At 42.8% G+C, this 13351-nt stretch overlaps 1 protein-coding gene across 6 annotated transcripts in view; it reads right to left on the reverse strand.

Annotated features, from left to right (window-relative positions):
* Window positions 1–13351, reverse strand: part of Epb41l4a (erythrocyte membrane protein band 4.1 like 4A) — a 204717-nt gene that overhangs the window by 84951 nt on the left and 106415 nt on the right. For all 6 annotated transcript variants that reach the window (XM_076554897.1, XM_006977927.4, XM_076554896.1 and 3 more), the window contains 2 exons: window positions 8662–8713; window positions 2808–2886 (listed from right to left, as the gene is read on the reverse strand). In XM_076554897.1, coding sequence (XP_076411012.1) covers window positions 2808–2886; window positions 8662–8713 — 131 coding nt within the window. The remainder of the gene's footprint in view (window positions 1–2807; window positions 2887–8661; window positions 8714–13351) is intronic.

Genomic DNA, 13351 nt, shown 5'->3' on the forward strand with positions numbered 1-13351 from the left:
AGACAGAAAATTGAGATTTTTTAAAAAGGGCTACACCATTTTCCCAAAATCACACAACCAGCTAGATGCAAGATTATATACACAAAAGTCTCCTTTATCTTACATTTCATATAAAATTATGGAAAACTTAAAAACCAACACAGAGTAGGCTGGAGCAATGCTCCAAAGAACAGAATCAAGATAATCACTCTATTTGGGATTTTTGTTTGCTTGCTTTTTGGCCCTGGACTCATGGTAATCCTCCTGCCTCAGTTCCCCAATTGCTAGGATTACAAGCATGAGACACAATACCTAGCTGAACTTAAACTTGAAAACACTGAAATCTGGCTTGGAAATACTGGCCACAAAAAGAGTTTCCTTTAACAGCATATAAGGGAATTTGGCTTTTGGGTTTCAGTTTTACCTTTGAGCGAGAGAGATGGCTCAGTGTGCAAAAGTGCTTGCTGAGCAAAAACCTGGTGACTGAGTTCCAGCTCTTGAACCCACATAAGTGGCTAGATGATGCGGTAGCATGTATCTACAACCCCAGCATTACTACAAGATGGAAGCCAGAGACAGGAGAACATGCTGGAAGCTCATGGGTCAGTCTAGCCAGAAGTCCACAGCACAGCAGCCCAAATAAGAGATAACCTGCCTCAGGAAGAGAAAGACTGAAGAGATACCCTCTGACCTCCACACACATGCCATGACACATACGCACCACACTCAAACTCACACACACAGGCACACACATGTAAACACACATATATCACTCACATTTACAATCGTACATACATAACAAATAACCAAAGCTATTTCATGCAGTCAGTCCACTTTTTCATGTCTATTGTATTACAGACCTGTCGATGGAGCAATGTCTTCACACAAGTCAATATGGCATCATCCTCAGTATATCACGTACTGGTCACATATTAAATGTGCATTTAGCTTATTACCTATATTAACTACGATTTAGACCAAAAAGAAAAGTCATAGTCATCACCTATAAGCCAATTATATCATCTGGTTCTTAGATAATCTGGTGAGATACCTGAGGGAAAATATCTACACTGTCAAACTCTGCAGCACAGGCATTAGTTGATTCCGAAGAAAAATTCCTGTTCCCTATTAATACAAGTTAAACATAGATATAACAATATAAATATAGATATATTTATAAACATAAGCTAACGCTATTTAAGTGTGACTGCACTACACTGTCATGACAAACAAGGATGGATTACTAAGAACTCAGGTTGATTAAGCACTTACCACTCTAAACACATAGATCATGCTATCTAACACTTACCAAAGTCCTTTGAGACACATATGCTGAGGCAGAGTCCATGGAAATGAGGGTCTTGCACCATTTTTAAACAAAACATGCCTTTGCCCTTCTCTAGTAAGTTATAGGCGTTGAAGCATTTTTACACTTTCAGACTTGCTTCCCACCCCACCCCCCCACGAAGATCTAATATAAATGCCTCTCCTCTCAGAACAACTCCCTTCCCACAGAAAGCTGTGTGCTACAAAGGTGTGTGCGCTGGCTTTCCAGAGTGCTCAGGAGCAAATGGAGGTGGGTGACGTGGAGGCAGACGTCACACGGATCTAAAGACGAGGCCTGCACGTGCAGGTCAGAGTGGGATGGGAACCCCAGTGAGTCCAAAATAAAGAGGAAAGAACGTCTTAGCTGAAAGATGCACGAATGCACAGTGGCTGGGAAGTGGCTAGGTCAACGCAGTGCCCGCTGAGCAAGCACGAGAACATGAGTTCGGGTCCCCAGCACCCATGTCACAAGCCAGGCACAGTGGTGCACTCCTGTAACCCCACCTCTGGGTCACAGAGGCAGACATTCCCCTGGGACTTGCGAGCCAGCCAGTCTAGCCGATGAATGAGCTTCACGTTCAATAAGAGACCTTGTCACAAAGATGAAGGAGAGTGATTGAGGAAGACACCTGACCTCTGACCTCCACATGCACACATACCCCCACATGCATATGCATATACAAAAGGAAGGAATAGAAAGGGGGGGGGGAACCTAGGCTGCCTTTGTTGATATGATTTCCAGTTTTTCACATAATGTATAAAGTTTTGCTTCGGCCCATAATAAAAGTTCACTGGAAAATTAACTATCTGAGTTACGACAAATGCTTTGGTTTTTTCAGCCAGCTCACTGGTCAAGAAAAGTGCAACAGGACACTGATGTCCCCTGCCCCCTCTTTAGAGGGCACTTTCAAGTGCTGGTCTGGACTATTTTGGTAATCTATATAATCAATTCCAATAAGTAAATCTATCTTTACTGAAATATAGTTTTTGGAGATAAAGGTGAAGCAATACAGTATCATACTGATCTGTTCTCTCCCTTTTTAATATTAATAAAGTAATTATCTTTTCATCTCCGGCAAAGATAAGTGAAATATTTAAACAGCTGATATTTCAGCTACAACTAATTAAAGGAAAATAACCAGCTTTTCAAATACATATTCACACGCAGGAACCTGGCATCCAAATGCCCTCCCTTTGCAGTTCAAACGACTGCTCTTCCACAGACACAAAGGCCAAAGGCACACTGAACAATGACAGGGAATATCCTATCACAGCAGATGCAGAATCTACCAACATGTCACCCAGGTTCCCGCCGCTTTCCAGCACATCTCTCATCGGACACTGAGCTGCCTCCATGCAAGGCTACAATTTAATCCTCACGGCAGATGCTTCACAAGACACAGCTCAACACACACTCGGGTGTCTAACCCCAACTTGTAATCCACTTTCAATACAGCCTTTCATATACAGCACACTATTCAAAGATAAAGTTAGTACTATACCTGGTTATTTCTTCTTTGAGTTTACAGGGATCTTCAGCATAGAACTTAATACCAAAATACAAAGTATATGGAGGTCCAGCTTAAAAAAAAAAAGTAAAAACTAATTATATTTCACATTATAATCAAAGTTGCATTGTAATATGTAACAATTAGGAATTATATTCACATATGGAAAGTACATTAAATATAAAAAACATCTATTTCAAGCCGTTGACAGTTCATTTACATACAAATTATATTTTAAGATTTACACTCTCACATCAAATAATATTAGTACTACATTTTGCCTTTAGGTATACTGTGTATCCACTGTGTGTGTGTGTGTGTGTGTGTGTGTCTGTCTGTCTGTCTGTCTGTCTGTCTGTCTATGTAATTCTGGCTGGCCTGACTGAGACCTGCCATGTAGACCAGGATGGCCTTAAACTCACAGAGATCCACCTGCCTCTGTGTCCCCAGTGTTGGGATTAAAATACCCTTACGTACCACCATGCCAAGTTTATATATACTTTTAAAAATCATTGATGAGTTGGAATTTAAACTGTGCTAAAATGGAAGTTTCTTTACTTGGGAAAAAAACAGAATTAGGGGTTGGGGAGACGGTTCAGTGCGTAAAAGTACTGGCTGTACAAGCAACAGGATCTGAGTTCAGATCCCAATTTCACTGCAGAAAGCCGGGTGTGGCTGAGCATGCTCCTGTAGCCCCAGCAGGGCTGACAGAGGAGTTTCTGGAGTTTTCTGACCGCCAATAATCTAGCTCCTGGTTCCATGCGGGGTCCTGTCTCAAGGGAGTAAGGCAGGGAATGACAGAGTAGGATGCCTGACATCCTCTTCTAGTCTTTGCATGTAGGTACATGTACCCACAAGTACATAGGTGCGCGTGCGCGCACACACGCGTGCACGCACACACACACACACACACACACACACACACGCACACACACGCACATGCACAGAATAATATTTACAAAATATTTCTAAAGACATAAGAACATAAAATGGAAAAGGCATGGTTCAAGACTATTGAAAGCAGGAAATGAATTCTAAGCGCATGTTCATTCCCACATAAACACAGAAAACATTTAAGACCCAAAATATCACAATGTTCCCGGTTCTCATCTCTGGTTAGACAGTCTATGTACAATTTTTATTAATTTATATTTTCCTATTATTCATTATTGAGGGAAGGAGGTAGGAAGGAGAGGCTCTTCTTGCCATCAAGAATGCATATTGACAAATAAATGACCTTTTAAAGCCATCCACTTATCACATCAACTATCAAAAAGAAGGTTTGCTAAACTTCTCTGCAAAAGGCTATAAAGACCGCTGAGCAGCAGAGGGGTCTGTGTCCGTGAGTCACAGGCACGGGACAATGGACCAGCCCCTGAGTATTCACACGGTGGAGATCTGTATGAGCTGGTGTGGAGAGGCTCACCAGTCTACAGTCCTGACACCTCATAGGGAAAAAAAGTTAATCTATGATATCTGTCCCAGGAAAAAATACACTCGGAAGTGTAAACTGTGGCAAATGCTGGGAAGAGGAAGTAGCAGTACTCTGCAAATGGATTAGCTAGAATTTTCATAATCAAGTATATTTCTTAAGAAAAATAATCAGAGAAGCCATGTGATAGCACACTATCTGTTGCATTTAAACGATTGTAATTTTTTTTAATTAATTTATTTTATGTGTATGTGTGTTTGCCTGCATATATGTATGCACACACCACGTGCATGTCCGTCACCCTCCAAGGTTGGAAGAAGGAGTCAGAGCCCTGGAACTGTAAGTACAGACAGTTGTGAGCTGCCATACAGGTGAATTAAACCCAGGTCCTCTGTAAGAGCAGCCAGTGCTCTTAACCACTGAGCCATCTCTCCAGCCCCATTAACTATTCTAAATAGAGAAATACTTCCTCACTTATGCAAAGAAGATACTTCTTATTCATTTACTACACACAAAAGGACTAAATCTATGGACGACAAAAAGACAAAATTTAAAAATTCAGAAACAAAGCCTAGCATTGCAGATTCGTGGGGAAATACAGTCAACACATCGTACAGGAGTATGATGGTCTCGTGGGTGCTGTCATATTGTAGTAAGCCGCTCCTAAAAACATTTCTTACTTCAGAGTGAGTGGATGTAGACTGTACTGTTTTCAAAACTTTGAACTTGCAAGCTGGCAGTAACTATTAGTAGAGCTAATATGCTTTGTTTTTGTTTTGAGGCAAGGTCTCCTGTGGCTCATGCTGGCCTTGAACCTGCCCTACAGCTGAGGTTGATCTGAAGTCCCGATCCCCCATCTCCACCTCCCAGCTGCCGCTTCCTTTGTTTTAAAATGGGCTTTTTACTTGGTGCTCCAACTGATTGTCAGTGGTGCAACTGATTATTTCACCAAGGCTCTGCCCCACCAACAGAAAGCATGGCATGTGCCTGGTGAAAACAGTGGACGCCACGTAATTGATATAAAGAAACTCTAATGCGCTTTCATTTTAAGTTAAATAAATGAAGTCATAACTTAAATGCTGGGTGAAAGAAACAAATTAGATCCAGTAATAAAAATAAAGTTCATTTATAACATACAAACCACATTATTGGCTATTATCACATACTCACACATGTTCTGTACTCTCCCAAAGCCCTATTAACGACATATGTAGGACATCAAGAGCAGGCCTCTGCCTCTCCCTTCATCTCTGCCTTCCTTCATGAGTTACTTCTTACATTTCGTGATTTTTTTTTTTAAATCGACATTTTAAAACCTTTGCTCTAGTTTCCTATCAGTACTCCATATATTTGGTTTTTATGCATAGTCAGTCAATCACTGTTTGTATTTCTGACAAACACACCCCTCAACACAGACACCAGGGAGGCAAGACTATTAAATATTTAGAAGAGGCAGGAAGTCCAGGCCGACGGCTGATGGTCTGTGTCAATCAAGCTCTGTTCCTGAGCAGATGGGTCTGCCTGTGCCCGCAGGCGGCTGGGCTTTCACCTAGGGGGGCAGGGAGGCAGGCGCGCATGCCACTAAGATGTGCACAAAGAGAAGAGGCCTTCTATAGACTCCAGGGCTACGTTCATTCTGTGGAACATGACAGATGACCCCTAGTCACCCGGCCCAGACACTTCATCTCTGTCCAGTCATGGGTAGCTAAGCAGAAACTTGGAAAATGCACAATGAAAACCACTCAGCTTGAGTTAATTTTCTTTAAGGGCTTCGGCCTTTTCCACCGCCATACAGAGGGCCTTGTGTTAGTTCATAATGCCCAGTGTGGCGGCGCACGCCCTTAATCCCAGCACTCAGGAGGCAGAGACGGGTGCATCTCTGTGAGTTCGAGACCAGTCTGGTACATCGTAAGTTCCAAGTCAGCTAAGGATATACAGTGAGACCCCGTTCTCAAACAACAGTAACAACAGCAAATTCATGAATATTTCATTCTTGCCCACAGCCTGGAAGCCACCACAGAGCAGGCGAAGCGCTGGGAAGTTAAGCAGCTTGCCTGAAACCCCAGGGATGAGAAGGAAGCTTACCTATGTCTAGTATTTGGTGCTGTGTGGGCACTGTCTTCTACAGCCTGGGGAAACAGACCTTGGGTGCAAACTCCCATCTGGAGCACCTGGTAGAGAAATCTACGGCCCTAGAAATGGTCATTTATATGCAAGAATATTTCTAGCCAGACATTTTCTGGCTTCTTATCTAAGACTAACTACAAAAATGGATGCTGATGGAGCAAATCACTAACTCAGTAGAATCTGGAATCCATCCCTTTAACGAGATCGACGTTAAGAAACTTTTAAAGTGAAGCTAATATCATTTTGTTTTATCAAAGGAAAAAAATGTAGGAACCAGACACTGGGAATTCCCCAATCGACCATTCATAGTGTCTTAACGACAATAATGAATTTCCACTTAGTTTAGGGCAAGTAAGTCCAGATATACCTATGAGGATTTTGGTGACCAGAAATGGCCTCCCATTTGTCTGGCTACTCACTCCGACCATGCTGTTTTCCTCCCTTATCAAAACAGTTCACGAGATAAGACAAAAAGTCTTCCATGACACAGTTCTTCAGCTGAGACTGTGTCTTTTACACACGATACATCACATATTTAACATTACTGCATTTGGGGGGAAAAAGTACTGCTTCTTACAATGAATGCTGTTTAAATAGAATATCTTAATGCACTGAGTAGGCACGCTTTAAAATTTCACCTTAATGGGCTGAAGAGATGGCTCAGTGGTTAAGAGCCCTGCCTGGTCTTCCAGAGGACCTGGGTTCAATTCCCAGCACCCACATGACAGCTCACAAGTGTCTGTAACTCCAAGATCTGACACTCTCAGACAGACAGACATGCAAGTAAAATAAAAATAAATTATTTCTTTAAAAAAAAATCACCTTAAAATATTTTGAAAGACTTACTCACTTTTATGTGTATGGGTGTTTTGTCTGCATGTATGTCTATACACTACATGTATGTCTGGTGTCCAGGAAGGCCAGAAGACAACATTGGATCCTCTGGAATCGGGGTTACCCAGGTTATGAGCCATTGTGTAGGTGCTGGGAATCAAACCCAGGTCCTCTGGAAGAGCAGCAAGTGTTCTAACCAGTGGGCAATCTCTCCAGCCCCTGTGTTTGTCTGCTTGTTTTTGAAATAAGAATTTACTCTGTAGCCCAGGCTAGCCTGGAACCACTACATAGCCCAAGCTGGCCTCAGTGAGTGGCAACCCCCTGTCTACTACTATTTTACTAGCATTACAGGCATGAACCACCATGTTCCACTAAAATGTTTACTTTTTTTATTATCTCAGGAAAAACCTGCAAGTTTATTTTAAAATAATTATCCCTGAAATTTTCCTGAGTTTCTGATAGGCATTTTTTTTTAAATTGGTTCAAATGGTCCAGGGCTGTAATTTATAAACTTTGGTGATTTCCACCAAGGGAGAAAGCAGATAATAACAATGGTGCTGATGTTCAGAGAATCTGGACTTGCTCCTGAGGGTCCTGCAGTTCCAGGTTCCCAGTCCTTTCTCAGGTCTGGCTGCACTCCTAGGCTGGGATCCACGAAAGTTCACACAACCAACAGGACCCCAGAGAACGGGCGGACAGGCATGGGAGCGAGCGAGTGACAGGGCCCAAAGGCAGGAGGCCCCCGAGGTTCTGATTGACAGTCAGTCACAAATTTGAACAAAATGACTCACTGGCTACAGAAGTCAGTCTGGGATAATGAAGAATTATACAGACAATGATCGCTATAGCAATGTGAATTATTTGATGTCAGTGAATTACATACAAAATGTTTCGATTTTTTAATTTATGTAATTTTACCACAAAAAAAATGTAAAGGATTATTCTTTTGCATACTTAAGTTTGTGAGTGTGTTTATAAATAAAACCTTGGGAATGAATATTAAGATTAAAGAATATGTATTTAACTACATCAACTTTGATCATTCCAAAAGCTAACCCCTGACAAGAAATGACCTCTCTCCTTGAAGTCAGAAACTTTTCATGTTACAGGCCCTGTGGCATGATAACAAAACACTCCATAACCCAGGAACCAACTCTTTCCTCTCTCCTCCTTTCTTCTTTTTAAGGTCAAGTTTTAAAGACAAGCATGTACAAAAGTCACAGATTAAAAAAAAAAAAAAAAACAAGAGAGGGTGTATCTCTAGGACACACTCGATACAATCATAGGATCCTGAGCATCTGATTAAATTAACCCCACCCCAGTCTAGAGAGTCTCACAGCACACAACCCAGGAACGATTCTCTCTGCCCTACTGTTCCCTCACCGGCACTAAATTAATCACAAACCTTTCACCGTGCCCAAGTCACTTCTCACAAAATTAAAATGAAATACCTACTGTTGATCAGCTCCTTGTGTTCCGCGAGAGTTTTTGCTGGATCCAGCCAGTACTGTAAGACAGAAAGGGGCCATTGTAAAGTTAGATGCGTTTCGTCCACCTCTGCATCAAGAGTATTTCTGAGGTATTACTCAAGTGCTATTTAAACACTGGACAAGTAAACCATCATGCATCGTGTCATATCCACAGACTCACTAAGAAGCCTTCTGTGGCCAGACTACTAAAGAAAAGGAAGATGCCCGCTGCTGGTGTCCAGGGAGAGCCAGGGCAACGATGTGCTTTAGCTGGACTGTACTCACTGAAGGGTGGATGGCAGCCAGACACTTACAAATGAGTGGTATTACCTGGAAGACAGTGGCCACTAAGAAGACCCTCTAAGTGTCTTTCCGTGGCCCTCCTTCATGGTCCCCTGAGTCACGTCTCCCCATAAACTGTCCCCAACCTCTTCCCTAGCTGGCCCATACCCTGTAACAATTGCTACTAGGTATTAGGAAGAAAGCAATCAAATTAGCTCAAATCGTCATTTGGGGTCCAAGAGGGGAGTTCAACTCCGCTGAGGTCCTGAATCTGGAGCACAGCTGTGGGGATTTCTACCTGGATCGCCCTTGCCATCACCATGAAACAGGGGATGAAGAACTGAAAAGCTCTGCGTGTGCCCCACAGGGTGTCTATGCAGAATAGACGTTGCAATTCACACGGTCTTTAGCTGGCTCACCCACAGCTATGCAAGCTCGTGTGAGGCTCGCTCTTGGTAACTGGCTTTAGCCCATGTAAGGTATTTGCTTACTAACTCACATCAACCTTTAAGGACTAGAACTGCAGGCAGGATGGGGAATTCTTTTCCCCTGTGAAACAAAAATCACTGAAAGAAGGGAGCCCCACAGCCTCGGCTCTCCCTCTGCAAGAGGGGCAGGGAGAAGCCGCAGAGGAGGCTCAGGCTCTCATGGGAGGCACTGAAGGGCCCAGGGGGGCAAACAGATGGAGCCTCTCCATCATTTACCCTAGACAAATATGGAGGGCCCACAGGAACACCCAGGAGCCATGTCCATTGGCCTAAATAAGGCTCCATTCCCACAGCAGGGAGAGGAGAGCTGGCATCCTGCAACTATGGCCACCGAATTCCCAGCACTTCCGCATTAACCCTGATGAGATCACTCAGTCCCACCAGACCTGCCGTCCCCCCCGCCTCTGCCCCCCAACACTCAGGAGAGAATCAGGTGCTACAAGGGAGGTCCAGGAGAACCTACCCACCAGTGTTCCCTTTCCTTCCCTTAGGTGAACCGTGATTATAAACAGAGGTTCTAATATGTTATGCAATCCCCTTACCTTCTATTCCAAATGATCTGTGATATATGATAAGCGTTCACACTGAGTGCCCCAGTAAAGCATATTACTGCAGTACTAGCCTCAATTCATCGGCACCCATCTGCCGCTCTCTCAAGGCAGTTCTAAGCTAACGTACACAAGTCCACCGACTTAAAACAGAAGAGGTGTTTGAATCAGGGGCTGTGGCCAGGGAAGTTCTGTGGAGCCCACAGTGACCAAAGATGCTGCTTTAGTGCTGACACACTGCTTCACAGGGAAATGCTGGCTCCCTGTGCAGAACGAAATCAACCCACTTGTTGCTCGGTATTTGGGACACAACGCAGACTCATTCTTCTCTGTGTATAAAGCTAAGGATTCTTCCCATGAAATGGAAACATACAGCAGATGGACGATTTCTTTCCTTTGCTGTAAGTGAAAGGGTTGGAAGCTGGGGAGGTGACTCAGGGGATAATAACAATTGCCGTTCAAGCCTGGCAACCTAAGTGTGACATGTGTGACACAGCACATGACCATACTCATGCTTGCAAGTGCACACACAAAAGGGGGGGGATAATAAATAAAATGTATTTTTTATTTATTTATTTATTTATTTATTTATTTATTTATTTATTTATTTATTTATTATGTATACAGTGTTCTGTCTGCATGTATCCCTGCAGGCCAGAAGAGTGCACCAGATCTCATTACAGATGGTTGTGAGCCACCATGTGGTTGCTGGGAATTGAACTCAGGACCTCTGGAAGAACAGCCAGTGCTTTTAACCTCTGAGCCATCTCTCCAGCCCCAAAATGTATTTTTTTTTAAAGATTTGAGTATGCCTATGTATTTCAGAGGGAAAGCTAACAAACACAAACACCCACTTGACAGTTGCTTAGGTTTCTACTGCTAAATAACAAGTTGTCAAAAAAAAAAGGTGAGGCTTCAAACAACGCCCATTTATTATCTCAGAGTTCTGAAGGTCAGTGGCTCTCTTCTCTCTGGGTGGCTGGGCTCAAGACATCACCAATGGCTGGTGACCCATTCACAGAGCCCATAAGAGAGAGTACTGGAGGCAGGTGGGCCCTTAGAGGTTCTTCCCATCATCCCCACGGGTCAAAGCTGGTCCAAATACCAGGCTTTAATTTTAGGACTTACATCACACACAGAAGGATACAAGAAGTGCCAACAGGAATGGGAGAGATGGGAAGGGAGATTGAAACCGCAAGGAGCCAATGAGAGCAAAGCTTCTAAACTCTCTCTTCTAAAATGATTAAAAAGTGTCAAATTTTATAGACACTTCAGTTCAGGGCATTTTGGGTAATAAAATGCTTTCTGATGTTTATTTTTGGCTGGTACACAAGAACATAAAAGTTCTATGTTAATGGTGCACCGTGGAGCTCAGTCTGTGTATATACTGTGCCATTTTCTGTTTTTCAAACACTGGGAAAGCCATGGGAAAAAAAAAAAAAAAAGGAAGGAAGCTTTTATCTTTAAGGGATATGAAAGTATGGTTAGTGTACCAAACAAAGCACATGAATGATAATCTGTACAATTTAACCTCTTTCCATGAGAATGATTTAAATTTTCATGTAAAAAAAAAAAAGCACAGTAAAGTTCCTGAGATGAAACAGAAATTACAGTTTTGTGCAAAGCAAAGAAAAGCAAGATCCAGCCAAAGACCATTCAATCAGCTCCCTGCACATCAGATATGCTAACTACGCATCCATCCAGAGCTTGCCAGGCACAAATCTCATTTTATCAAAATGGAAGGCAGAGGTGATGGAGGTCAGACAATGATAAATGCTGCAGAATGTAAACAATAAACACAATCTACCAGGTTCCACAGGCCAACATCCTAAAATGCAAAATCCACTTATGTTCAACCAAGGGAGAGATACGACCTTGGAACCAAATCAGCCACAGTTACTAGGGCACTGTTACCACGCATTATCAACAAGCAATCCAACAGCACATCTCTGTTCACACTGAACACACCAGACTGCTCATACCCAAGAGGAAAAAGGACACAGAAATTTGCTACTGAATGCAGTATCCCATTCTTAAGGTTCTGGAGGTAGGCTTTAAGCTACTTAACATGCACAGAACACTCTCTATTGACACCCGTTATATGTCACACTAGGCACTGTCCTGGGAAGTAAGATGAGCCTCTAACCTCAAGGTATTTGAAGCCTAGCCAGGGACATACAGACACAGAATTATAGTACAGAGCATGAGAAAATGTACATAAAATGAGTACATACATGATATTAAAATTACACACAAGGGAAATGAAAAAAAGACTATACTAAGAAAAAAAAAACACTGAACAATATGTTCATGAAAAAAGTCCTCAAGATTTATGTCTGGAGGAAAAAAGAATCTTATAATGTTATAAAATACATGTCAATTGTCTCAATTGCCTGTATGTATGTGCTATGTGTATGTGTTTATGTGGATGCATGTGGAGTATAGAGGTCCGTATCAGATGTCTTCCTTGACTGTTTCTACTGATTTTTATATATTTCATATATAATATTTCCATTGAGAATTTTATACATGCATACTATGTATGTTGTTCATATTCCTTCCTAACTTCCCAAACCCACCTCCCACCTCCCCCCAATTTTGTGATCCACCTTGTGTTCTGAGACAGAGTCTCTCATTGAGCCTGGCGGTCATGAACTTAGTTAGGCAAATTGGCCAACGAACTCCAGGGACCTGCTTATCTCCACCCCACAGCCTGGAGTTACAGGCAAGCCTCACCCTGCCCAGCACTTAGGTAAGTGCTGGGGATCCCAACTCATGCCCTGCTTGCATGTCAGCCCTTTACCAAGGGAACTACCTCCCTAGCCCTCCTCTACTGCTGCCCATGCAAGTGAACCTGCTTCTAAGTGGCAGCACAGTCCTTTGCCAGAGAGCACTATAGTGACATTGGTGTTACCCAATAACTAAGACATCAGTACTCATGAAGCACCCTGTGTACCATTTGGGTACCATTTGTCCTCTCCCAACACTCATGTTGAAATTTGGTCCCCAGTGTAACTGTGCTGAGTATGACCTTTGAGAGACATTAGTTCACGAGATGTCACCCTCAGGGATGGATTAATGCTGCTTTCCTGGGGATGAACTACTTATGGGAGCAGGACTATTATGAAGCAAGGCTCCTCCTTCTGCTTTGTCTCTTCCTCTTCCTATCCCAGCACAAGGCCCGGCCAGAGGCACCTGCCTCATCCTGGACATCTAACCCCTTGGACTATAAACCAAACTAAATCAATTTGTTTAATGTACCAGTCTCAAGTACTCCATCACAGCAGCAAAAACCAGGCTGGTAGATAATTTTTAGAAAGAAAGAAAAAAAGGAGCTTATTCTACTTATTCTAGTCCT

This window comes from Peromyscus maniculatus, chromosome 19 (genome assembly GCF_049852395.1).
Source record: "Peromyscus maniculatus bairdii isolate BWxNUB_F1_BW_parent chromosome 19, HU_Pman_BW_mat_3.1, whole genome shotgun sequence".
Classification (NCBI taxonomy): domain Eukaryota; kingdom Metazoa; phylum Chordata; class Mammalia; order Rodentia; family Cricetidae; genus Peromyscus; species Peromyscus maniculatus.